This window comes from Ailuropoda melanoleuca, chromosome 1, assembly GCF_002007445.2.
Source record: "Ailuropoda melanoleuca isolate Jingjing chromosome 1, ASM200744v2, whole genome shotgun sequence".
Taxonomy (NCBI): Eukaryota; Metazoa; Chordata; class Mammalia; order Carnivora; family Ursidae; genus Ailuropoda; species Ailuropoda melanoleuca.
The window spans coordinates 130,151,141-130,177,492 of record NC_048218.1 but is presented as its reverse complement, the minus strand read 5'-3'; the positions used below and the strand labels follow the sequence as shown (position 1 = coordinate 130,177,492).

The 26,352-nt window shown below is 36.0% G+C and overlaps 1 protein-coding gene across 1 annotated transcript in view; it reads left to right on the top strand.

The window, feature by feature from the left end:
- MAGI2 (membrane associated guanylate kinase, WW and PDZ domain containing 2) overlaps positions 1-26,352 on the top strand; it is a 1,281,842-nt gene that overhangs the window by 685,821 nt on the left and 569,669 nt on the right. Inside the window, exon 6 of the mRNA XM_034641709.1 lies at positions 22,487-22,502. Coding sequence (XP_034497600.1) covers positions 22,487-22,502 — 16 coding nt within the window. The remainder of the gene's footprint in view (positions 1-22,486; positions 22,503-26,352) is intronic.

The following is a 26,352-nucleotide window of genomic DNA, read 5'->3' as shown; positions in this document are numbered from 1 at the left end:
TGTTAATCACCATACAGTACATCCCCAGATTCCGATGTAAAGTTCGATGCTTCATTAGTTGCGTATAACACCCAGTGCACTATGCAATACGTGCCCTCCTTAATACCCATCACAGTCTACCCCATNCGTGCCCTCCTTAATACCCATCACAGTCTACCCCATTCCCCCACCCCCTCTTCTCTGAGGCCCTCAGTTTCTCATAGTCCATAGTCTCTCATGCTTCATTCCCCCTTCTGATTACCCCCCCCTTTCTTTATCCCTTTCTTCCCCTACAGATATTCCTAGTTCTCAAGTTCCATAGATGAGAGAAATCATATGATAATTGTCTTTCTCTGCTTGACTTATTTCACTTAGCATTACCTCCTCCAGTGCTGTCCATGTTGCAGCAAATGTGAATTCATTCTTTCTGATAGCTGAGTAATATTCCATTTTATATATGGACCACAACTTCTTAATCCAGTCATCTGTTGAAGGGCATCTTGGTTCCTTCCACACTTTGGCTATTGTGGACAATGCTGCTATGAACATTGGGGTGCATATGGCCCTTCTCTTCACTACGTCTATATCTTTGGGGTAAATACCCAGTAGTGCAATGGCTGGGTCATAGGGTAGCTCAATTTTTAACTTTTTAAGGGACCTCCACACTGTTTTCCAGAGTGGCTGTACCAACTTGCATTCCCACCAACAATGTAGGAGGGATCCCCTTTCTCCACATCCTCTCCAGCAATTGTTGTTTTTTGCCTTGTCAATTATTGCCATTCTGACTGGTGTAAGGTGGTATCTTAGTGTGGTTTTGATTTGAATTTCCCTGATGGCTAATGATTTTGAACATTTTTTCATGTTTCTGTTAGCCATTTGTATGTCTTCATTGGAAAAGTGTCTGTTCATATCTTCTGCCTATTTTTTGATTTGTTTATTTGTTTCTCGTGTATTGAGTTTGAGAAGTTCTTTGTAGATCTTGGTTACCAGTCTTTTATCTGTAGTGTCATTTGCAAATATATTCCCCATTCCGTGGGCTGCCTCTTAGTTTTTTTGACTGTTGGAAGAACAAATATTTTTAAAATGTCTATGCTACCAAGAGCAATCTACACATTCAGTGCAATCCCTATCAAAGTACCATCAACTTTTTTCACACAGCTGGAACAAATAATTCTAAAATTTGTATGGAACCAGAAAAGACCCCAAATAGCCAGAGGAACATTGAAAGAGAAAACCAAAACTGGTAGCATCACAATTCTGGACTTCAATCTCTATTACAAAGCTGCAGTCATCAACACAGTATGGTACTGGCACAAAAACAGACACATTGGGGCGCCTGGGTGGCTCAGTCATTAAGCGTCTGCCTTTGGCTCAGGGCATGATCCTGGCATTCTGGGATCGAGCCCCACATCAGGCTCCTCCTCTGGGAGCCTGCTTCTTCCTCTCCCACTCCCCCTGCTTGTGTTCCCTCTCTTACTGGCTGTCTCTATCTCTGTCAAATAAATGAATAAAATCTTAAAAAAACAAACAAACAAACAAAAAAAACCAGACACATAGACCAATGTAATAGAATAGAGAACCCAGAAATACACCCTCAGCTTTATGGTCGACTAATCTTTGACAAAGCAGGAAAGACTATCCAATGGAAAAAAGAAGTCTCTTCAACAAATGGCATTGGGAAAATTGTATAGCCACATGCAGAAGAATGAAACGGTACCATTTCCTTACACCATACACAAAAATAGACTCAAAATGGATGAAGACCTAAATGTGAGGCAGGAATCCATCAAAATCTTAGAGGAGAACAGAGGCAGCAACCTCTTTGACCTCGGCCGCAGCAACTTTTTGCTAGATACTTCTCCAAAGGGAAGGGGGAGAAAAGCAAAAATGAACTATGGAACTTCATCAAGATAAAAAGCTTTCACACAGCAAAGGGAACAGTTGAGAAAACAAAAGACAACCTACAGAATGGGAGAAGATATTTGCAATGTGTTATCAGATAAAGGGTTAGTATCCCAGATCTATGAGGAACTTATCAAATTCAACACCCAAGGAACAAATAATCCAGCCAAGAAATGGGGCAGAACACATGAACAGACATTTCACCAAAGAAGACATACAAATAGCCAGCAGACACTTGAAAAAGTGCTGAACATCACTCAGCTTCAGGGAAATAATAGGTCAAAACCACAATGAGATACCATCTTACACCGGTCAGAATGGCTTAAATGAATGACTCTGGAAATGTCAGATGTTGGGAGGATGGGGAGAAAGGGGATCCCTCCTACACTGTTGGGGGAATGCAAACTGGTGCAGCCACTCTGGAAAACGGTATGGAAGTTCCTCAGAAGTTGAAAACAGAGCTACCCTATGGTCCAGCAATTGCACTACTACATATTTACCCAAACAATACAAACCTAGGGATCTGAAGGGGCATCTGCACCCCAATGTTTATAGCTGCAATGTCCACAATAGCCCAACTATGGGAAGAGCCCAGATTTCCATCAATAGATGAAGGGATAAAGAAGATGTGGTATATATATAACGGAATACTACTCAGCCATCAAAAAATGAAATCTTACCTTGCAATGACATCGATGGAACCTAGAGGGTATTATCTAAGCAAAATTAGTCAATGAGAGAAAGAGAATTATCATATGGTTTCACTCATATGTGGAATTTAAGAAACAAAACAGAGGTTCATAGGGCAAGAGAAGAAAAAATAAAACAAGATGAAATCAGAGAGGGAGACAAACCATAAGAGACTCCTAACTATAGGAAACAAAATGAGGATTGCTGGAGGGGAGATGGTGGTGGGTGATGGACATTAAGGAGGGCACGTGATGTAATGAGCACTGGGTGTTATATACAACTGATGAATCGCTGAACTCTACCTCTGAAAGTAATAATACATTTTATGTTAATTGTATTTATATAAATAAACAGTAATACCAAAAGAAAAAAAAACAGTGTAATTCACCATATCAAACATTAGAAAAGAAAAATCATTTTATCCTCACAGTGGTTACAGAAAAATCATTTGACAGAATACTACACGTTTTCTTGATGAAAACTCAGCAAACCAGGTCCCCTTAATTGTGAAGAGGTATAACACTATTAAGCATGAAATTTATTAATAAAGGAAATTTTGAATATATATTGATTTGAATGAAAATGAAAACGTTTATATCAGTGTCTAAATGTTTAAACAAAATCCTCCCCATTCAGGAGGACAATTCGTAATATGAACCAAAAGCCTTAAGTATATAGTTACTCTTGCCCAGTAATTACATATCTAAGATTTTATAGATATGTAAATATTGATTTAATATGATATAATATTTTCTTAGAATTACATATCTAAATCTTAGATTTATCTTTTTTACATATCTAAATCTTTTTACATATCTAAATCTTAGATATGTAATTCTAAGTAAATATTATATCATTAAATCATATTCTAAGAAAATAAAAACTACACAAAGATGTATTATAGCATGCTTCCTATTAGCAAAATTTGATGACTAACTATGTAAACATCAAAAGAAGACTGGGAAGAAAAATATGGTATAAACTTCTAGTTATAGAATAAATAAGTCCTGGGGATGTAATTGCACAGCATGGTGACTGTAGTTAATAATACTGTTTTGCATATTTGAAAATTGCTAAGAGAATAAATAGATCTTAAAAGTTTTCATCATAAGAAAATAAATTGGTAAATATGTGTAGTGATAGATGTTAGACTTGTGATCATTTTGCAGTACGTATACAAATATTGAACCATCATGTTGTATACTGAAACTAATAAAATGTTACATGTCAAAAAAAAAAAGGAATGCTTGTATACATGCTCATGTCTGTGGTAGGTGCATAACATAAGAAGGCTGCTTATCTGGCTAGCAAAGGTAGTCTCTTTTTTGGTCATCATGACATTTCAGCTATGCAAATATCAAAAGATAGAAGAACACAGACTTTTAGTTGACTTTAAAATCAGTGGTTCTAAAGTGTATTATTAATACTATGTTTAACAGGAAGTCATCTTTGGCTATACTTTTAAATAACTCAGTATACCTAGAATGTATTAATAGAAAGGGAGTTAAAAACAAAGCACATAGAAGATCTGTAGTGGGCAATCTGAAATAGAGGAGTGACGAATATTCGGTGAATCAGGACAATGTAGGCACTGAAGGAATTAGGGGGAAAAAAAGTCTTATTTTGTTTCTGTTATCTAAGCCAAGTGCAAAGGCAGAAAGTTTAAGTGTGTGTGTGTATCTGTATTTATTTTTATGTTTTGTGTTGTTGCTTGAATTATCTGAAAGCAACTTAAAGTGTTCAACAAGAGTCTGGAGGGTCTGCATTTTCAGTCTATATAACAGTAAAAATACTACTACTGGATCAAAGCTGCTTTAAAGCCTCATGGAGGAACTGTTTCCAGGATATGGAATGATTGATTTGAAATAACATGATGTGCGAGATAGTACTAAGGATCTTAAAAGATGACAGAGTGTTTTTCAAGCTTCATGAAATATGATGAAGGTGCCTTGTGAAGGATTGCTAAAAGCCTGCTTGCAAGAATTCCCTAAATCACCACTGAAAATGCATCTGTTTCTTGATTGTTTTTGAGTAGCTGCTTGGCAGTGTGAGGTGACACTATCTGTTTGGGTACAAAGAAACAAAGTGACTAGTGTGTGTGTACCATGCTTGTTAGCCAGACATCATCATGTCACCTCAAAACGAACAGTATTTAGAGCTGAGTAGGATTTAATTTTATTTCAATATACCTAGATTCGTTGTATCTTTCATTATGTTTGAAAATATTAATAGCCAGCAGCAATCCTTAGTGAAGGGAGGACAAAGACGACTGCTGAATATCATTATTGACTTGGAATGATAAAGATACATTTTCATTATAACTGCCCATATAATAAATTTCACAACAAAACTTCCTCTCTGCCTGTGTACTGCCCTGTAGGTCTCCTTCCACCGTTGGCTCAAGAGATATTTACAGGTGAAAACATCTGACCCTGAAAGCCTATTTTGCCTGGTTTCAGTTCTTTTGGTTCCAGTTTGTTTTCTTTGCCCCGTTTCATGGAAATGACACATGGGACAGTCGCTTTTGGAAAGCACTGCACCATGAGACTTTGGTTGCCGCTTATAATCCCAGATGCCTGTCTACCCACCCTTTGGAATGGAAGTTCAGGCAATAGGAACCTAGGTTGCTTTTATTATTGAGTGAATATATAAAGCCCATAAACATGGGGGCTCATCCGATTTCTAGTATGCACATCCTGAGTCACATTCTTTGTGGTAATTCTCAGAATCTTTCATGCAGTACTATTAATACTTACAGTTGTTGACCAAAATCCAAACCCCTAAAGCAACGAAAATGGAGACATCGCTTACAGGAAGAAAGGGAGTTACCGACTCACTGACCTGGGTAAAGTCTTCCAATGCCAGGGGAAGGCCATCTATATCACCTACGAGCTTGTTAGAAATGCACAATTGTAGGCCATGCCCAGACCTACGTATCAGAAACTTCATCGTAATGAGACATGAGGAGATTCTGATGCGAATCAGCATGTGAAAAGTGTTGGGACAAGGCATTTAAAAATACCCGCTCATTTAATCCTCAGCATTTTCACCTGATTGCATTATTCCCATTTTACACAGGAAGACTAGTAAAGTTAAATAACTATACCAATCCACACGCCAACTCCGTCCTTGTATACCAGTGTCCCCATCTGTATAACTTTATGCCAATAACAAGAGTAATCCTTAGGCCTATTACAAGAGTAGTGCCATAATGCCTATGCCAAAACACAGGGCTTTATTAACCTAGGGATAAAATGATGGCTGGGCCACTACCAGCTGGTGTGAAAAAAGAAATGTCAATTACTCCCAAAGCCAGATGTAGTCACAAAGAAAATAGTTTATTTTTAATGATACCTCTATTTTGAAACAAGTGATAGTAACTTCTTTAATATGCAATCCACAAAATTCACTAATTTCTATGTGAACAACTTTTGCTATCCTTATAAGCCAAATTCAGCTTCAGACAATGAAGCTTTGCCATGATAGATGTTCCAAAAAGGTGCTACTGAATTCAAAAGCAATTCCAAAAGCTGAATTGTTAATTTTTTTTTTGAGTACTACATTGGAATTAGCACATAGTCTCCTAAGATGTAAATACTCATTTTTATATTCAAGTTCTGACAGTTTTGCTAGAAGTATCTTATAAAAACACATTTTAAAAAAAATGTCTTATTACTTATTGATCACAACTCGTATACTCCCAGGAAAGAGGACCAAGCATGAAACAGTAGAGATTAATGTTTCTTTCAACAAGTCATTGTGAGAAATAAAACAAGTGCCACTACCCAACAGACACAATGTTTAACAAGGCACTCAAGATCAACAAATGGCAACCAGTCAGAATATTCTAGCTAAAGGAAATTAATCACTGCACTGGGGCTAACCTGACAGTGTATTATGTAGAACGTCAAAATATGTTAAGAGTATGGGCTTGCAGTACTCTTGAAGTCATGGGTCTGGTCACCCAGATTTAATTTATGTCAGGTGAAGTTGCTGATTTTCGGATGTCCCCAGGTGATTCTAGTACATAGCTTGAATTGAGAGCTCTCTTCCTAGACAGAGCTGAAATAAGTGAAAGACTAGTGAAAAGTGTCTGAGATATGGAAAGAAAATCCTGATGATTGCCCATATTTCAGGGTATAGCTGTTGTATATTGGGAAGTAAGGCTAACAAAAAGAATAGAATGTAAGCATGGATATGTGGAGGTCTCTTCTTTCCCTACTACTCTGATGTACTGAGCATTTTCATTCATTCATTGATGATGAGGAGGAAGCTATTGTTTTATGTTAGATTTTTCTCTATTACCAGGATGCTGCAAGAATGCTTATAACCTTGCGTGTGTGTGTGTGTATGTGTGTAGGGGTCCATGAGAGAATGTTTGTATGATAAATTCCTAGAGATAGAATTGTTTATAAATGTTCATGCATTTTAAATGTTGATGTTTATTTATTGGCAGCTGCCCATTAGGGTATAGAAATTTATATCCAAGTAGCATCTGTTTCAATCTGTGTCTGATTATAAGGGTGGGATTGAGTATAACAGAAACAGAATAACCAAGAGCATGTGGCTCTAGGAAGAAAGAAGGTTTGAAGAGAGAACAATAGTTTTGGAAAAAAAAAGTGGAGAAAGTGAGGTGATGTAAGCATGATTCTTGGGCACTGCTGAAGAACAGTTTGAGGCCAACATAGATTGTCATATTTTCTTGCAAATAACAATTGGCTCTTTGGTGCAGGCAAAGAGAAAGAGGTTCAACTATTCGTTTCAAAGTTATATTTGGGATCTTCATTTTATTTTACTATAGCTCTAGAAAGGAAAACTATTGATATAGTTGTGATTGTTTTGCTAAGTGTATTCAATAAAAATATATGTACAGGAGACATACAACAAGGTTCACTATAGCATTGTTTGTAATTTGGAAACAACATAAATTGATGTTCAACTAGTAGGATAATAAGAGATTGTGATAAATTTACATGGGAGAATATTATGCACATATATATGCATATATATGTGTATTTACAAAATTGCTGTCTTCCTACTTATAATTTTGTCTTACATTAATATTACTCATCATAAGCATTTTCAAACCATTATATAATTATAAATGTCACTTTAATGGGTGCTTAGTATTCAATTTATTTATATATTATCATTTACTTTAAAGCTCCTCAAATAGAGAATACAACAAACATAAGTCAAATTACAGTAAATTTTATTATTTTCTTAGCTTTGCTCAGATCTTTATATTTTTAATAAAACATTGCAGATACAGTTGAATCTTCTCCATCATACCCTTCTTCAAATTTCCTTCATGAATTCATTTTCCCTCTCATCAGTAGTCCAGGAATATGACCCCTCTGAGTTTGGTGTTTATAACTGCACACATCTCTTCATACTTATGCAGTATGTGTTTTTATCAATGACCAAATTGTGCACATTTAAAAACTTAATGTAAATGGTATTTTAACATCTCTATATGCAAATATATATATATATATATATATATTTACAACCTAGTTTGCTAAGGGTTTTAATCAGGAGATTTTGGATTTTGTCAGATATTCTTTCCATATGTTTCTGATTTAAAAAAAATTTTTAGTTAATATGATGAAATCTATTGATTGGTTTTCAAATGTAAAAATAACTTGGCATGCCTGTTAGAAGTTTCACTTGGTTGTGATGCATGGTCTTTTTTACATATTGCCACATTCCATTTGCTAAAATAATGTTAAGAGTTTTTGTGTGTATATTCATGAGCGATATTAGTCTATAATGCTCTTTCCTTGTGATTCTGGCCTTGTTTTAGTATTAAGGTGATGTTGGCCTTATAAAATGAATTGGATAGAATTGCTCTTCTTCAGTCTTCTCAGAGAGTATGTAGAATTGGTATTATTTCTTCCTCAAGTGTTTGGTACCATTCAGCAGCAAAGCTATCTGGCCCTGGGGTTTTCTTTGAAGGATACCTTTTAACTAACACACTCAATACACACACACACACACACGTGCTCGCGCTCACGCACACAGATGTATTTATACTACTCAGGCTATGTATTTATTCTTAAATTTGCTTTGGTTGTATCAAAGAATTTGTCTTATTTCATCTAGGTTGTCAAATTGGCCTTAAATTTATTTGTAATATTTCATTAATAAACTTTTAGTAGGGAGTCGAGCCCAACACAGTTCTTGAGCTCACATCCCTGAGATCAAGAGCTGAGCCGAGATCAGGAATTGGACTCTTAACTGACTGAGCCACCCTGGTACCCCTAAACTTTTAATATCTTGAATATTTAGTTGTTTTACTTTTTTCATTGCTCATCTGGGTATCTCTGGGTGTCTTCTTTTTTTGAGATCAGTCTGGCTATCTGGCTAGAAGTTTATTTTATTGATCTTGTCAAAGAACCAGCTGTTGGTTTTATTGTTTCTGTATTGATTTCTGTTTAATTTATTGACTTCCACTCTGATCTTTATTATTGCCTTTCCTCTTCTTACTTTGGGTTTAATCTGCTGTTGGAGGTCATCAAGAAGATGCGACCACAGGTTGACCTGTGAGCGGGATCCAGGCAAACAGAGGCTCCTCCCCCCTCCTCTCATCCTTAAAATGTACCTTCTGCTCACAGTTTTCACGGGAGCCATTTTCAAAGAGCAGCGTTTGAAAGAGCAATATGTTGTTGAGACCATTTGGATGGTATATGTAATCGAACCCAGTTAAGGCCTCTGTATAAACTCTTAAGATTCTGGCAGGCAGACATAGAGCTCTACTTGTCTTGCGGCCACCCTGCTATCTAAGTTTACTCTTGCTTGTTAAACCTGCCACCTTTGAATCTGGAGTGGCCTGCTTCTTTCTTCCATTTCTCCTCGCCCCCTGTGTACAGGGGTCAATTTTCAAACCAACATTAGCTCTTCTTTTTCTAGTGTCTGAGGCTATTGATTTGGGATCCTTCTTCTTTTTCTTAAAAATTTATTTCTTTATTTCAGAGAAAGAGAGAAAGAGAGAGAGTGTGTCTAAGCAGAGGGGAGGGGCAGAGAGACAGAGAAAGCAGAGTCCCTGCTAGGCCTGGAGCCAGACCTGGGGCTCGATCCTACAACCCTGAGATCAGGCCCTGAGCTGAATTTGGGCACTTAACAGACTGAGACACCCAGGCGCCCCTCTTGTTTTCTAATAGAGATATTTTAGATTATAATTTTCCCTCTAATTCTTGATTTATTTATCCCACAAATTTTGGTGTGTGGTGTTTTCACTTTTACTTAGTTCAAAATAATTTCTAATTACTTTTTTTTTCTTAATTTCTTTCTTGATTTATGGGCTATTTGTATGTATGCTGTTCCTTAGTTTCCAAATATTTAGGGCTTTTCCAGATTTTTTATTTCTGTTATTGGTTATTAATCCAATTTTATTATGGTCAGAAAACATAGTTTCTAGATTTGAACTTTATTAAAATATTGAAACTTGTATGACCCAGATATGGTCTATCTTGGTAAAATTTCCATGTGCATGCAAAAAATGTATATTATGCTGCTGTAGGTGAAGTATTCTATAAATGTCAGGTTAAACTGGCAGGTAGTGTTGTTCAGAGCTGTACCTTTACTGATTTTCTGTGTACTAGTTCTATCAGTTATTAAAGATGGTTGTTAAAATATCTGAGTATAATTGCAGAATTGTCAGTTCTCTTTGTGTTCTATGTTTTTGCTTCATACGTTTTGAATCTCTGTTATGGATATCTAAACACTTAGGATTTTTGCCTTCTTGATGACTTGACCCTTTTATTATTATGCAATGAACTTCCTTATCGATGTTAATATTCTTTGATCTGAAATCTACTTTTCTGATGTTATTGTACCCTGCCAGCTCTCACTTAATTACAGAATGGCTTATCTTTTTCAGACCTTTCACTTTTAACTTTTTGTTGTTGTTCTGTTTAAAAGGTGTTTCTCGTAGGCAACATATAGTCAGAGCTTGCTTTTTAATCTAAAACTGATCTCTGGTTTTCAGTTGGGTATGTGTTTTTTAGAGGTTGCTTTGGGCTCTAAGTTATGCATCTTTAACTTTTCATATATTAAGCTATCACATATTTAAGTTTTCATATATTAACTTATCATATATTAAGTGATATGCCACATCTTATATACTATATTCCCTTCCCCCTGCCTTTGTACTAACTCACTGCATGTTATAAACCCCACTATGTATTGTATTATTTTTGCTTTAAGTCATCTCTTATCTTTTAAGGATATTAAAAATATATTTTATATTTACCATTTTCAACGCTATTTTTGAATAATTGTTTTTTAGGAGGCTGTGGTTGTCTATATCTTAATAACTTGAAGCTTCCTTGATGATGGAATTTTTTTTTTTTTTTGTCTTTCTGGCAGTCAGTGTAGGCACCAAATAAATATTTGTTGAATTTTTTGTAATGTGATTTGTAATAGGCACATAAACTCTGAATAAAATTTCATTTGCTTCTTACTATTTTGCAATTTCTCTAGTTTGAGGAAATTACTACTTTTTCTTCTGGTCAGAATTCTACTACATTTCTTTTAAAATGTTTGTAGCTTTTCAATTTTACAAATTTGGGAATTTTCTTTCCAAAGATATCTCTCCTTTGTGCTCCCCAGCTACTTTCTCATAGCTCTGACTTACCTTCCTCAGTGTACTTAACCTAACTCAGCAACAGTTTAGAGAATGCCTTACTTCTCTTTGCTTCTCCATTGGATATTTGACTCCTGGTTTCTTTATGCTGTCCTAGCAGAACACTTGACCTGAATGTCTGCTGAATGACGGTTTCCCATCTCTCATTCACCAAACACACTCACCACCACTCTGACCCTCTGCTCCCATCCATTTCTCATGACAAAATCTATTTAGAACATTTCATGCCAGAGAATGGAGTACCCTATTACTTAGGAACCTGGCCTTTGCAGCCAGACTGACTGGGTTTGAATCCTGACTTGACTTGGCCACTTGCCAGTCCTATGACTTGGGCAGGTTACTCAAGCTGTAAAATGTGTAGAATGCTATTCATCTTATGGAGTTGTTAAAAGAAGTAAAAGATCTAATACATGCAAAGTGCTGAGTACAGTGCCTCACCAAGTTTAGGATTCAATAAATATTGGTACTTACTGATACTATTTACACAAATAAACTTCTTATACAATTCCTTACTTTGCTATATTTATCAGGCATGTCTTTTATCTTTTTTCTAGTAGATAACACTCATTCTCAAACATTTCATATGTGTGTGGATAAAGGATAAGTTCGTATAAAAATAGAAGTTTTCAAAAATGTATTACTGAATATATTAAAAATTAGCCAACTGTTTCAGCTAGAGAAAGCCCTCTAGCTAAGTTATTTTCAATATTGTACTGCAATTCAGTGCAGAATCAAATATCTTGAATTGCTTAACCCAAGATAATTCCCTTTTTTTTGTCTTATTTTCATATCTTATGCTAGTTTTTTGGTCCTAAATTTAAAGCTTACATGCATTTGTATAGTTTTCACATACAACTTTATCATGTAATTGCTAATTTTTATATCAGATAATAACAATTTTCTTATCAAATATAAAATGTGAATGTGACTATTGCTTCCTCCCATAAATAATACGAAACTTAATTTGCATGGGAGACATGTAGCTTACATATGGTGTATTGCAAATACAACATGATAAAATTTACATGCAAAATTTAGAAGCACTTAGAGTCTCAATACTTCATGCCTGTATTAAATATCTACTGAATTACCTAGTCTGCAGAAGCATTGCTATTGTAGTTATACCTGAGAATGGCAGCAAGGTCAACAAGTTACCGTTATTTTTCACCCAAAGATGCACCCTCAGTGCAATACATCCAGCCTGGAGAAGCTCATTTACTACTTTACTTATAGGAATAGTGTTTCTGCTTCTGCTGCAACATCACAAAATGCATAGTTCCTCTTACAGTTATGCATTCAGATTAGTTCAAGTATTGCTTAAAGATAGTCTGTCTTGCTTCTTTGAGAGCCAAATATCTATGTGCCTTTCTCAGAGATTTCTTTCCCTTTTTTGTTTCTGTGTATTAGAAATCTACCTGGTGGGGCACCTGGGTGGCTCAGTCATTAAGCGTCTGCCTTCAGCTCAGGGCGTGATCCCAGGGTCCTGGGATCGAGCCCCGATTGGGCTCCTCTGCTGGGAGCCTGCTTCTTCCTCTCCCACTCCCACTGCTGTTTTCCCTCTCTCATTGGCTGTCTCTCTCTGTCAAATAAATGAGTAAAATCTAAAAAAGAAGAAAGAAAGAAAGAAAGAAAGAAAGAAAGAAAGAAAGAAAGAAAGAAAGAAAGAAAGAAAAAGAGAGAGAAAGAAAAGAGAGAGAAAGAGAGAGAGAGAGAAAGAAAGAGAAAGAAAGAGAGAAAGAGAGAGAGAGAAAGAAAAGAGAGAGGAAGGAAATATCTATCTACCTGGTTCATTATGTTTTGAAAACCTTTCAAAGGAAAAATAGATATAAAAGTGAAATGTTAATACTGGCCATACCATCAGAAATGGCCATATTTTCCTGCATATTGAGAATTCAGATGCTGACATTTGAGTTGCATCTTGTTGGTTTACAAGTACAAGTCTAGGAGACAAGAGCATCAAGACACTAGGGATCGAAAAACCTAAAGGGGTAGGCAGACTATGCCTTGCAGATCAAATTCATCCCACTGCCTTGTAAATAAAGTCTTATTGGAAAACAGCCATGCTCATTCATCTATTTATTATTTGTGCTTGCTTACATTTATAGTGGCAGAGTTTAGGAGTTGCCACACAAAGAGTATGGCTGGCAAAGCCCAAAGAAATAGTCGCAGTTAGCGGAGTTAAAGAGCTACTTAACTTTGTTCTAGTATGTTAAATATACATACACTGTTGATTTTGATATGGCTTTGTTAATGCCCTGCAGTCCAGCTGGCCAGCCTTTGGCTTTCTAGTTTTCTCAAATACCAGACACTTTATGTCCTTTCTTCTAGAGTCCAGTCCTTAATACTTGGGTTTGAAAGTCAGAGGACTATCACCCTATTACATGTTAGCTCTCCAACTTTTTATGGTAATTTCCGGTAGGTTTCTGAGTCAGCTGCTGGACTTATGGTGTCTCTCTTTTGCACTTTGTCTCAGTTAATTCTGGCAGGTAACCTTGTTCTCTTATTCTCTATAAAGGAGAGAAGGATCTATCTAAAATCACAAGTATTTTGTCCAAAGAAGCTAATATTTATTTTGATAATTCACTATTAATTCAATATCTAGTGTCAGAAGTGCCTTAATTAGCATTCTTTTGAAATTCCCTTAAAACTTTATTTTGTGTTTTTAACTCATAAAACTTCTCTTAATCTCTCATGATAATTGCAACCCTCAGAAACACTGGTCTGAGAATCTATAGAGCCAAAGATGTTTGTTACCAAATGGTTTTATTCTGATATTTTTATGTAAAAATTTCCAACAAAGGTCAAAAATGATTATTTGATAGCACCTAATACATATTCCTGTACCGTGTATCACTTTTAATTTGCTGTCCAATGAAAAAGGGAACACGGTTTCCTGGAAAGAAGTCCACAGTGTCCTGGGGGCTATGATAATTGCATAGAAACAGGGTCCCCTGTCCTTCAAACCAAAGGAGTCCCATAGATCTAGGCTACAGGGCTGCTGGCTGCATGTCCGATGTTTAACTCTTAAAAAGGCAGAAAACAGTATTCTGCTCCACCTCACCCTTCCTTTTTTAACTTTCAGAGGCATGAAATTGTCTGCTGGCAAAAAAAAAAATCTAGGTATTTGTGTTTTCTTTTTTATTATTTTATTTGATCAAGTCATTTTTGTCCCTTTTCATTCAGTCTCTTGAGGAGTCAGCCTTACAACCCAGCATTGAATGGCTGGCCCACCATCATAAGAGCCTGAGTGGTGACAGTTGCCCCAAAATATGAGCAGATGTTTTCTACATGACTGTTCACCGATAGGAGCTTGAAATTAAGGGCGCATCAGCTGTGGCCAAAGATGTTTCTGTTACAATATTCCCTAAGTCTGTAGTAGTTTTTTTATGATATGAAAACTGAACTATGAATTTCTGTTCTGTTTTCCATTAGTAAGAAACAGTGTGATAAACTATCAACTCACACAATAGTGACTACTGTGAACATAATATAAACCAGATGCACAGAGGATTCTCTAACTCAGGATTTCAACAAGAATGAAAGCACCTCACCCAGGGTAACTAGTAGGTACCCATTATATTTCCTTTCTCTTTCCTCCCTTATTCTTGTCTTCCCTCCATGATACTTTGACATGTGTATACTTGAGAACCTCAATAAATAAAAGTTGATCACTCAAATATGTGACTTGTGCCATATAATCTGAAAAGCATTTCCATGTTACCCTCTTCTGAATTTTCTGGTATTCTATAGACCCTGTATTCTGTCATCCACCTTGGGCATTTTAGAATAGAGAATGCCATAGAGACATATGGTGATAGTAAAAGTTAATGTCATTGCATGATTCTAATAGAGATACAATGATAAAGTTATGATCCAGTAAACCTTCTGTGCAATGAAGGTCAAAGAATAGAATGTCTCTGCATTGCTCAGAGGGCTGGCAGTATCTGTGCAGTTTAGTTCTGGCCCAAATTAATTTTACATGAGGAGAGTATAAAAGCTTCAAACTAAATATATATTGTTTCTATAAAAAGTCACTGATCTTTTCTTTTAGCTCAGTATGTAATCTTGAAACATTATCTGTTAAATAGTAAATTAGGGAATCAAAAACCTCTTTTTATTAATCCTATAGAATGCCAGATATAGAACATATCTAAATTAAATATTGAAGAATTAAAATCAAAAGTTCAAAACTGAATTAATTGGTAACAGAAGGGGCATTCATCTTCTTTCATTCTCTTAAAAATTTCAGGAAATTAATAGTTCAAAACCCTGAGATTATAGTTTGCTACTCAGTGAGAATCCAGTGTCCCTTTAACCCGTCCCTTGATGTATTATAAGAATGGATCAGAAACCAAGAATATAAATGTTTAGGAATCTGATTTAACTTGGGTGAGTCATTTTATCTTGTCATGTCTTTGTATCCATGAGCAGTGGATTATTCTAGACGTAAATGCAAGTGAGATAAAGGCAGAGCTTTGGTGGGGGAAGTAATTGTGCAGCTTAAGTTTTCTCAGCAAACCACTGGGTGGAGAAGATGGACTTTGGTGTGAAGGAATGGATAAGATTCTGGTTATTAGCTCTTTGTCACCAGAGTAGTGAAAATTCAAATGCTATGCAATTATGAAATCATTCCCTTTGCCTTCGCTTTTACCCAGTGTGTGGATGCTTGTTTGTCAGCAGTCAGTGATGTCTTGGTACTGTCAATAATTAAGTATGATCATTGAGTGTAGGAGCCTTAAAATTGAAAATGTATATGCATGCATCAGCTTCAGAAGTAATCACTCCAAACATTGCTTATCTTTTAAAAATAATATATATATATATATTTTATAGATTTATTGATTTATTTTAAAGAAAGTTTGTGTGTGGGGGGAGGGTTAGAGGGAAAGAGAGTCTTAAGCAGACTCCCCTCTCAGTGCGGACCCCTACACGAGGCTTGATCTCAAAGCCCTGAGATCATGCCCCGAGCCAAAACTAAGAGTTGGACATTAAACCAACTATGCTACCCACTCATCCCTAATAACATATTTTTTTATTTGCATGTAGTTGACACATTATGTTACTTAAACATTGCCTGTCTTTTTTTTCTTAGTATCATGGGTTTTGAGTTCAAATGACAGGGACAATAAGATAAACTTTGAGTTTTGAATGACATCTCACCTCTACCCCTTGTTTTCTCTAGTGTTTACACCAGGGACATACTTATATAAGTGAAATCATGAAATTGATGAAAGGATACATCTTTCTAAATAATTTGTTTCAAGAGAGCTTTATGGGTACTAATTCCACAATGCATGTTGCCCATCCCCTGATTGAGTCTGATTAGTATAGTTGTAGGCAGGTTGTAATTTAACATCTAGTGAAACACATACCTTGGCATAGAGAAATAATAAGATGCTATTTTGTCTTCCTTATTGGAAATCCCCAAGATTTTCATTTATGTCTTTTTTTTTAATTACTACCATAATATTTTCTTAATACAAGAAATCTTCTGCATTAGATACTTGTCTTTCCTTACTGTGTTATCATTTCCCACTCCTGGTGAGCCACATTCAAGCCCCCTATGTCTTTCAGGATTTAAGCCATATTGTTGCATGCATAGGACCAAGATGGTTTATATTACTTCCAATAATAATGAAAGTTATTTATAAGCAAACATAAATGGGGATTTGTCCATTATTTTCCAAATTCAATTAACTTCTAAGAGAACTATGGAAAAGCAATGTGCAGTAGCATTAACAGAGTGTTGCAGGCCTCCAGTATACCTCTCATGATCGTTCACCTGTGCACTCACAAGTGAAGAATGGCTTGTTTCCTCTGACCCCACAGCATGGCTATCAATCACTCTAGGGTGAATGCTAAGGTCATGAACCACATACTTTATGAGCTGTTGTAGTTAAATGACATTAAAGTTGAAGTTTCATATTGCTTTTAGTTTGGGTTTCCAGAGATCCGAGTGAGGTTAGAGCGGTGATTCTTGCATCATTGTCCCTGGATTAGCAGCATCCTCAGCACCTGGAAACTTGCTAGAAATTTAAATTCTCAGGGGCCACCCACGACTTACTGAATCAGAAACTCTGGGTGCGACACCCCACAATCTGTGTTTAACAAGTTCTGCATGTGATTCTGATGCATCCTAGAGCCATTAAGAGCCATTTGTTTGGGTATGATACTGCCTCAGTCCAAACTGTTGAAGATGTAAAACAGAAATTGGTGCTGTATGGGACATTAGTCTGAACCTTATATCCAGATATATCAAAGGAGAAGTTTCTTCTTCGAAAACTTCTGTGTCTGAAAAATACAGAACATTGTTAGCTATGCCAGTGGAACTTTAAACAATAGTTGGCCGCAGAGTGTTTTATTGAGGCAGTAAATATTTCTTATGCCTAGTAAGTGATTAATTGAACCACATTGCAGGTTTTGCTTTTTGACCTTAACCCAACCCTCCCTATCAGCCAATAGGTAGATTATAAAGCAATGTGAGCTTTATAGATTATCACATAGGATTCAGTGACCCAAACTATATAATTTGCCTTGCTAACTTTAGCTCTGTGTCTGTATAAAATCATACTTCTGGACTTTATATGATTGAAGATGAGCATAATAAAACCCAAGATCTAAGCAGATTATATAAAAATTGATTAGAGGCATTGGCCAAGGAATCTTCTGAATGTTTTTATTGGAAACACACACACAAATCTGGTGATGGTGTTCACACTTGCTAATGAGTAACTGACAAACTAAAGAAGTGTCTTCAGAAATCTAAGAGTAAGTTAATTAAAGGTTGAATCCAGAGGAAGTCACTGTAGCTGTCAAGATTTATTTTCTTCAACTTGCAGTTGAGAAACACCAGGAATAAAGAGAGAGTGTATTCAGAAACCTGCTTAAAAAAATAATTCAGTTTCTCAGATTCTCACACAGTGACCCATCTGCTTAGAACACATTGACTATTAATGATTGATTCCAAGTCCATTTCTTTAGCAAGTGTGAATTGTGTGCCTACAGTGCAGTGGACCCTAGAACTTTTAGCACACCAAAATAGATTACAGTAGGTGACTGCACTGACCATCATCTAGGTAGTAATACTTTTCTGTAATCCAATAACTGCTTTTTAAAGCACTTTAGAACGTATCAGAAGGCTGAGGCAAAATATGCTTCAGAATTACATTTACCACAAACATCTTGCTCTTTCCTTCCTAAGACAAAAGTAGCAATGTTCCTTCATTTAAAAAGTAGAGTAATAGTAAGAAAAATCCATTTGGCACCCCCAGTTGCCATGGTAACAAAATGACCAGTGACCTTGATGTGCTTTCACTATGTATCAATAATAAGCTAACCATTTGGGAGCATTCATTCTCTTCAGACATGTCTTTTGAGCTGAAATGCTGTATGCTTTTTTTAACTCATGAAGGAGGTGTTATTCATACAGTACTTAATTCAGCAATTATTAAATAAGTTGGTTTTTTTAAAGAAATGAAGCAATAGGAGATAAAGCAAAGATTCAGTTTGGTAACATTTCCTCCGTTCCCTTTCTGTTTATTTTTCCTTTGGAGGAGTGGTCCAGGAGACAGAGAATGAAATCTATAAACCATATTCTGGATAATAAGATTTATTTTGGACTTACCTCAACACTACTTAGGAAAGTCCCAACCAAATGTAGAAGAGCATTAAAAGAAGATGAGCTTCAACTTTTAGCTCTATGATGAATCATCTGTACTTCCTCTTTTATTCTACCTAGCTTCTGCCCTATTCCTAACGCTGGGGGATAACTTGTTATTACTGGTGAGTGTTGCTTCACTGTCACCTCTCAATTCCTAATCCTTTGAGTTGGGAAAGTTAACTATAATTATTTCAGCATAAAAATGAGGTAAGTAACTGCTTCAGGAAATTCAACTTAACTATTCCTCCAGTCTAGATATTAATTACAGTAAGCTTCAGATTCCCATCGGACCACACTTCATCACATTTCACATTATTTGCCTTATTTCTAAAATCTTATTTTTTTCCAGAGGGATGTTCATAGATCACCAATTGCTTTCTCTTTCTTTAGCCAATTGCTTTCTCCTTCCAGGGGCCAATTGATTTAACAACAGCTAATATCTTTTCTTGGATGTGTAGATCTGAAATCATGCTTTCCGTCCTATGCCTGTGGGTAAAATTAAATGACTCACTAATCCGGTTTTATGAGCGCTTTCACACTTTTCAGATGATTCAGCAAATGGTAGGAAACTTCTTACAACCGAGTCCGTAGATTTTACTGGTTCTAAATGTCTGCCTAACAAATGACAAAACACCCCGTATGTAGTGACTGAACCATTGTGTCTCACATTTTAGCATGTAATCAAGGGAAATGGATTTATATCTCAACTTATGTTTCTTTTCTTAAGATTTTATTTATTCACTTAGAGAGAGCACAAGTAGGGGGAGGGGGAAGGGGAGGGGGAGGGGAGCAGCTGACTCCCTGCTAAACAGGGAGCCCAACTCGAGGAGCCCAGGTCCCAGAATCCTGGGATCATGACCTGAGCCAAAGCCAGACGTTTAACCAACTGAGCCATTCAGGTGTCCTTCAACTTACGTTTCTTTATACCCAGACAATAACCATGGCAACCTGAGTCTTTAGGTATAAGAACTTTTTATTTTTAAGGAGTGTTAGCGTGAATGAAATTAATTTATTTAAAACTTTAATTATAGTAGATTCCAAAAGTAAGATACCATCAATGATGTCTGTTAGAATTGTATTATTCTTAGTAGTACTATTAATATTACTAAAGAGGAATGCAATCTTGTTACCATAGTGTTCATGTTCTTACTTATTCTAATACCCTTTCAGGTGTATTATTTACCCCCTTGCATATGAAAACCAATGATCAACTAAATGATGTTTTACTTTCTTAATTTTTTTAAAAAAATATTTTAATTCTGGTTAGCGTACAGTGTAATATTAGTTTCAGGTGTACTATAGTGATTCAGCACTTCCATACAGAACCCCGTGCTCATCACAACAAGTGCACTCCTTAATCCCCATGCCTGTTTCACCCATCCTCCCACCCAACTCCCCTCTGGTAACCATTAGTTTGTTCTCTATAGTTAAGAGTCTGTTTCTTGGTTTGCCTCTCTTTTTTTCCCCTTTTGCTCATTTGTTTTTTTGTTTCTTAAAGTCCACATATGAGTGAAGTCACATGGTATTTGTCTTGCTCTGAGTGACTTATTTCACTTAGCATAGTACTCTCTAGCTCCATCCCTATCATTGCAAATGGCAAGATTTTGTTCTTTTTTATGGCTAAGGAGTATTCCATTGTATATGTGTGTACTACATCTTCTTTATCCATTCATCAATCGATGGACCCTTGGGCTGTTTCCCTAATTGGCTATTATAGATAATGCTGCTATAAATATTGAGGTGCATTTATCCCTTAGAATTAGTACTTATGTATTCTTTGGGTAAATACCTAGTAGTACAATTGCTGGGTCATAGGATCGCTCTATTATTAACTACTTGAGGAACCTCCATACTGTTTTCCAGAGTGGCTGCACCAGTTTGCATTCCCACCAACAATGTTAAGAGGGTTCCCCTTTCTCCGCATCCTCACCAACATCTGTTGTTTCCTGTGTTGTTAATTTTAGCCATTCTGACAGGTATGAGGTGATATCTCGTTGTAGTTTTAATTCGTATTTCCCTGATGATGAGTGATATTGAGCATCTTTTCATGTGTCTGTTGGCTGTCTGTATGTTGGGTGCTTGGCTGGCTCAGTCAGAAGAGGATGTGACTCTTGATATCAGGGTTATGAGTTTGAGCCCCACATTGGGTGTAGAGATTACATAAAAATAAATATACAAATAAACTGAAATGATGGTTTAATCCAGGACAACATATCTAAATTTTAAAACAAAAGTAGAAGGCAAATGTTCTGAATTCCAACTTTGAAAACCTTTCTGCTACACCATGCTCCCACTTCCTTCTTTTAAAAATATGGGACAGTATAATACTATGTAAATCTATTTCTAGCTGAACCTTTCTGAGGGAAAGTTTCAAAGCATGTATGGCTAGAAGGATGGTGGTGACATTAACAGGGGAAAATAATGTTTTCATTATGATATTTTCCTGAAATGCTGAGACAGATTTGCCACCTATGAGGATGGAATAAACTATTTTTTCATACATGCAAAGTCTCAAAAATTGTAGCTCCTAAGCAACCTTTGATAGAAAGCTTCTGACAGATGTGCTCTGCCAAAATAAGGGAATAGACTACAAAAAGAGACATGGGACCTGGGAGAGAGCAGTACAACATAGAAGAGGCAAAGTGAATCCCCAGGATGATGGTGAAAGATGATCCCAGGATGGCAGCTATGCCGTAGGACAATATAGTCTGGATTGGAGCAGGTTAGAGTTTCCAGGAGTGATTTTGTCAGTAGGATAAACCTGATAAAATATCAAATATGCTTGTATATGTTGAGAATCAATTTATCCAACAAGGAGAGAATTAATTGAGTTATCTATAATATATGGAAAATTGGAAATGGAAACATTAAATCTAGAGTAAAGGAAACTTATGCAAGAAAGGAAAATTAGTACACAAGATTCAGCTGGAAATAGATTTACATAGTATTATTATTGTAAACATGAAATAGTAATCTAAACACAAGTTTGTTCTATTGGGAGTATGGGAGGAGGTAAGGAGGAAGTGATGAAGTGTGGGCAAAAAAGAGCTAAATCCTCATGTACTTTACCAAGAAATCAGGAAATAATAGTTAAAGCAAACAAACAAAAACAAGAGACATCATAAATAAATTATTTAAATGTATGGAAGTAAAATAAAATAATTAGCTAAAAGAGTTAAAAGTCTTTGCCTTTGGGTAAAAGGAAGGGTGTGAGGAGTGGTGATAACAGTATGCTTTTATTTAAACACTGAACTCTGTAGGATGGTAGAATCTTCAAAATGTCTGTATATTTAACTCTGATTTTAAAAAAAACAACTAAACTGCAAGAAGGCAGAGAGAAGGGATTCATCTTAGCAAGATGGATGGAAGATTCCAATTAAGGGTGAAGATAATGCAGAAAAGGAAGTACACATTTAAGAAACTTCAGGGAATTTGACTTCAGATTCTCTCTTACTTTACCAAAAAGAAAATGAGCTAATGTCCTCTGCTGAAAGTCAACACAGTTGAATATTAGAAAATGGTGGGATTGTCACAGAGAGGGAAGATGTATAAAAAGATTACCAAGCATCAGTAGTATCAAACTGACATTAGATAACCTGAATTTGTAGGGTGCTTTGTTAGTGCGTGCTCATGGTTTTTTGTAACAACTACAGTCTATGAACGAAATAGCCAATAGTGAATTTGGGAGCTTATTAAGAGTTGGGAAATGGTGAAGGTGAACCAAAGAGACAAGATTCTAGGTTCTTTCCAGCTGTTTAGAATTTAGAGAGGCAAATAAAGCCATATTTGGGGGACACCAGGGAAATTAGAAGAGATCAAGAGACTGGGGGTTATAATTATAAAGAAGAGAATGAGAAAAGAGGATGTGAGATTTATGTCAAAGACAGGAATTGCAGCACTTGGGATTATAGTGTAGAATTTCTTCAAGCCATAGCAAGGTAGGTGAGCCCCCAGTCGAAATAGGCAGCCAGCATCAAGCAGGTCTGTAGCAGCAGAGGACACGGATGAAGCCATTGGCAGTCTGTATCCCCAAGGCAAGAGCTCAGTCACATTGTCCTCGGGTGTAATGTAGAGATGAAAAACCTACCCAGTGAACCAGAGTACTGATAGTCCTCCCTAAAAGATAACCACAAACACATTCAGTAGAGTTTGACACAGGCAAGCAACTCCAGTCAAGAAGCAGACCTGCAAATTGCCTTCAAGCATGTGGTCCTGTGCTCACATTGTGCTAGGAATGCATTTCCGTGCTGCAAGCAGTTAATTAATCAAAGCGTGTAGCTTCTGAAATATGCAGATAAATTAGGAAGGAAAATTGAATCTTTGTTATGTGATTTTTCTTAATGATTAGAGTGTGTTCTAAAAAAACAGAAAAGCAAATTGATTGCCAAAAACTATGTTAATGTGCTTTTAATTCACAAGGGTTAAGCATATAAAAGTCAGAATATTGAAAGTTAAGGTTTTCATAGAAACATTAATTTGACAACATTATGCATACTAGGTGTGGGAGGTTTATATTTTATAGCATAAAAGCAGTAGGAAATATTGCAGAATGTGGCTCAGTTAAACAAAATGAAATAACAAATTTAAGGGAAAGTCATTAAATGTGATTATGGAAAAAAAATTGTTTTGCAACCTCCAAAGAAGGGTTATTAAATTTAATTTTAGGAAATAAATGCCTTTAAATCTTTTCAAAAAATGTTTTGAATGGAAATTATTCAGTTGTATCAAAAATCAATTTCCCTAGCACATTGTATATTCTGATATGAGTTTATGCCTTTCACTTGCAGTTCAGATTTGATCCTATAGACCAAAAGGAGAACCGATTGGCTGTTTTCATGGCCTAGTTCATAAAGATTTCATAGACTGAAAATTAAATTTAAGGGTTTAAAATATATATTTTTTTAGTATACAGAGAAGAGGAAATTTTAAATATGAAGAAGCCTGCCAGTGTACTAATACTTGCTTAAATGTTTGACCTCTTTGTATTTCTGTAAACTATTTGCATATATGCATTTTGGAAATTTCAACCTGATCGAACAAAATGTTTTATTCAGGTGGCATAGAAAAAGAAAAGAACTTAAGNCAAACAAAAACAAGAGACATCATAAATAAATTATTTAAATGTATGGAAGTAAAATAAAATAATTAGCTAAAAGAGTTAAAAGTCTTTGCCTTTGGGTAAAAGGAAGGGTGTGAGGAGTGGTGATAACAGTATGCTTTTATTTAAACACTGAACTCTGTAGGATGGTAGAATCTTCAAAATGTCTGTATATTTAACTCTGATTTTAAAAAAAACAACTAAACTGCAAGAAGGCAGAGAGAAGGGATTCATCTTAGCAAGATGGATGGAAGATTCCAATTAAGGGTGAAGATAATGCAGAAAAGGAAGTACACATTTAAGAAACTTCAGGGAATTTGACTTCAGATTCTCTCTTACTTTACCAAAAAGAAAATGAGCTAATGTCCTCTGCTGAAAGTCAACACAGTTGAATATTAGAAAATGGTGGGATTGTCACAGAGAGGGAAGATGTATAAAAAGATTACCAATCATCAGTAGTATCAAACTGACATTAGATAACCTGAATTTGTAGGGTGCTTTGTTAGTGCGTGCTCATGGTTTTTTGTAACAACTACAGTCTATGAACGAAATAGCCAATAGTGAATTTGGGAGCTTATTAAGAGTTGGGAAATGGTGAAGGTGAACCAAAGAGACAAGATTCTAGGTTCTTTCCAGCTGTTTAGAATTTAGAGAGGCAAATAAAGCCATATTTGGGGGACACCAGGGAAATTAGAAGAGATCAAGAGACTGGGGGTTATAATTATAAAGAAGAGAATGAGAAAAGAGGATGTGAGATTTATGTCAAAGACAGGAATTGCAGCACTTGGGATTATAGTGTAGAATTTCTTCAAGCCATAGCAAGGTAGGTGAGCCCCCAGTCGAAATAGGCAGCCAGCATCAAGCAGGTCTGTAGCAGCAGAGGACACGGATGAAGCCATTGGCAGTCTGTATCCCCAAGGCAAGAGCTCAGTCACATTGTCCTCGGGTGCAATGTAGAGATGAAAAACCTACCCAGTGAACCAGAGTACTGATGGTCCTCCCTAAAAGATAACCACAAACACATTCAGTAGAGTTTGACACAGGCAAGCAACTCCAGTCAAGAAGCAGACCTGCAAATTGCCTTCAAGCATGTGGTCCTGTGCTCACATTGTGCTAGGAATGCATTTCCGTGCTGCAAGCAGTTAATTAATCAAAGCGTGTAGCTTCTGAAATATGCAGATAAATTAGGAAGGAAAATTGAATCTTTGTTATGTGATTTTTCTTAATGATTAGAGTGTGTTCTAAAAAAACAGAAAAGCAAATTGATTGCCAAAAACTATGTTAATGTGCTTTTAATTCACAAGGGTTAAGCATATAAAAGTCAGAATATTGAAAGTTAAGGTTTTCATAGAAACATTAATTTGACAACATTATGCATACTAGGTGTGGGAGGTTTATATTTTATAGCATAAAAGCAGTAGGAAATATTGCAGAATGTGGCTCAGTTAAACAAAATGAAATAACAAATTTAAGGGAAAGTCATTAAATGTGATTATGGAAAAAAAATTGTTTTGCAACCTCCAAAGAAGGGTTATTAAATTTAATTTTAGGAAATAATGCCTTTAAATCTTTTCAAAAAATGTTTTGAATGGAAATTACTCAGTTGTATCAAAAATCAATTCCCCTAGCACATTGTATATTCTGATATGAGTTTATGCCTTTCACTTGCAGTTCAAATTTGATCCTAATAGACCAAAAGGAGAACTGATTGGCTGTTTTCATGGCCTAGTTCATAAAGATTTCATAGACTGAAAATTAAGGGTTTAATTTAAGGGTTTAAAATATATATTTTTTTAGTATACAGAGAAGAGGAAATTTTAAATATGAAGAAGCCTGCCAGTGTACTAATACTTGCTTAAATGTTTGACCTCTTTGTATTTCTGTAAACTATTTGCATATATGCATTTTGGAAATTTCAACCTGATCGAACAAAATGTTTTATTCAGGTGGCATAGAAAAAGAAAAGAACTTAAGGCATGTTCAGGGAAGGAAGTGCACCAGAAAACAAACCTACAGCCTTTATTATGTCTCTGTTTTCGTTCCTGCCTCATGAACTGGACAGCAGGTCTGGAAGCTTGAGTTCTCCAGTACAGCTGTACTGAGCCATTGGTGGTTGTGTCTGTCACCTTGGCCTCAGAGACTCCATTCATTCTATAGGAAACAGGAGTGGTGGACCCATGGTGACTGCTTGGAGCATGTCACTTCCCAGCCTAATCAGAATAAAGGCAAGAAGGAAGGAAGGCAGGCAGGCAGGCAGGCAAGCAGGAGGGAAGGAAGGAAACTATTACTAGCATTGTAATACTACCTCAATTATAATTATCACCAATTCCAACTATTTAATTAATTTTAAGTAATTATAAAAATTTTGTGTTCCTT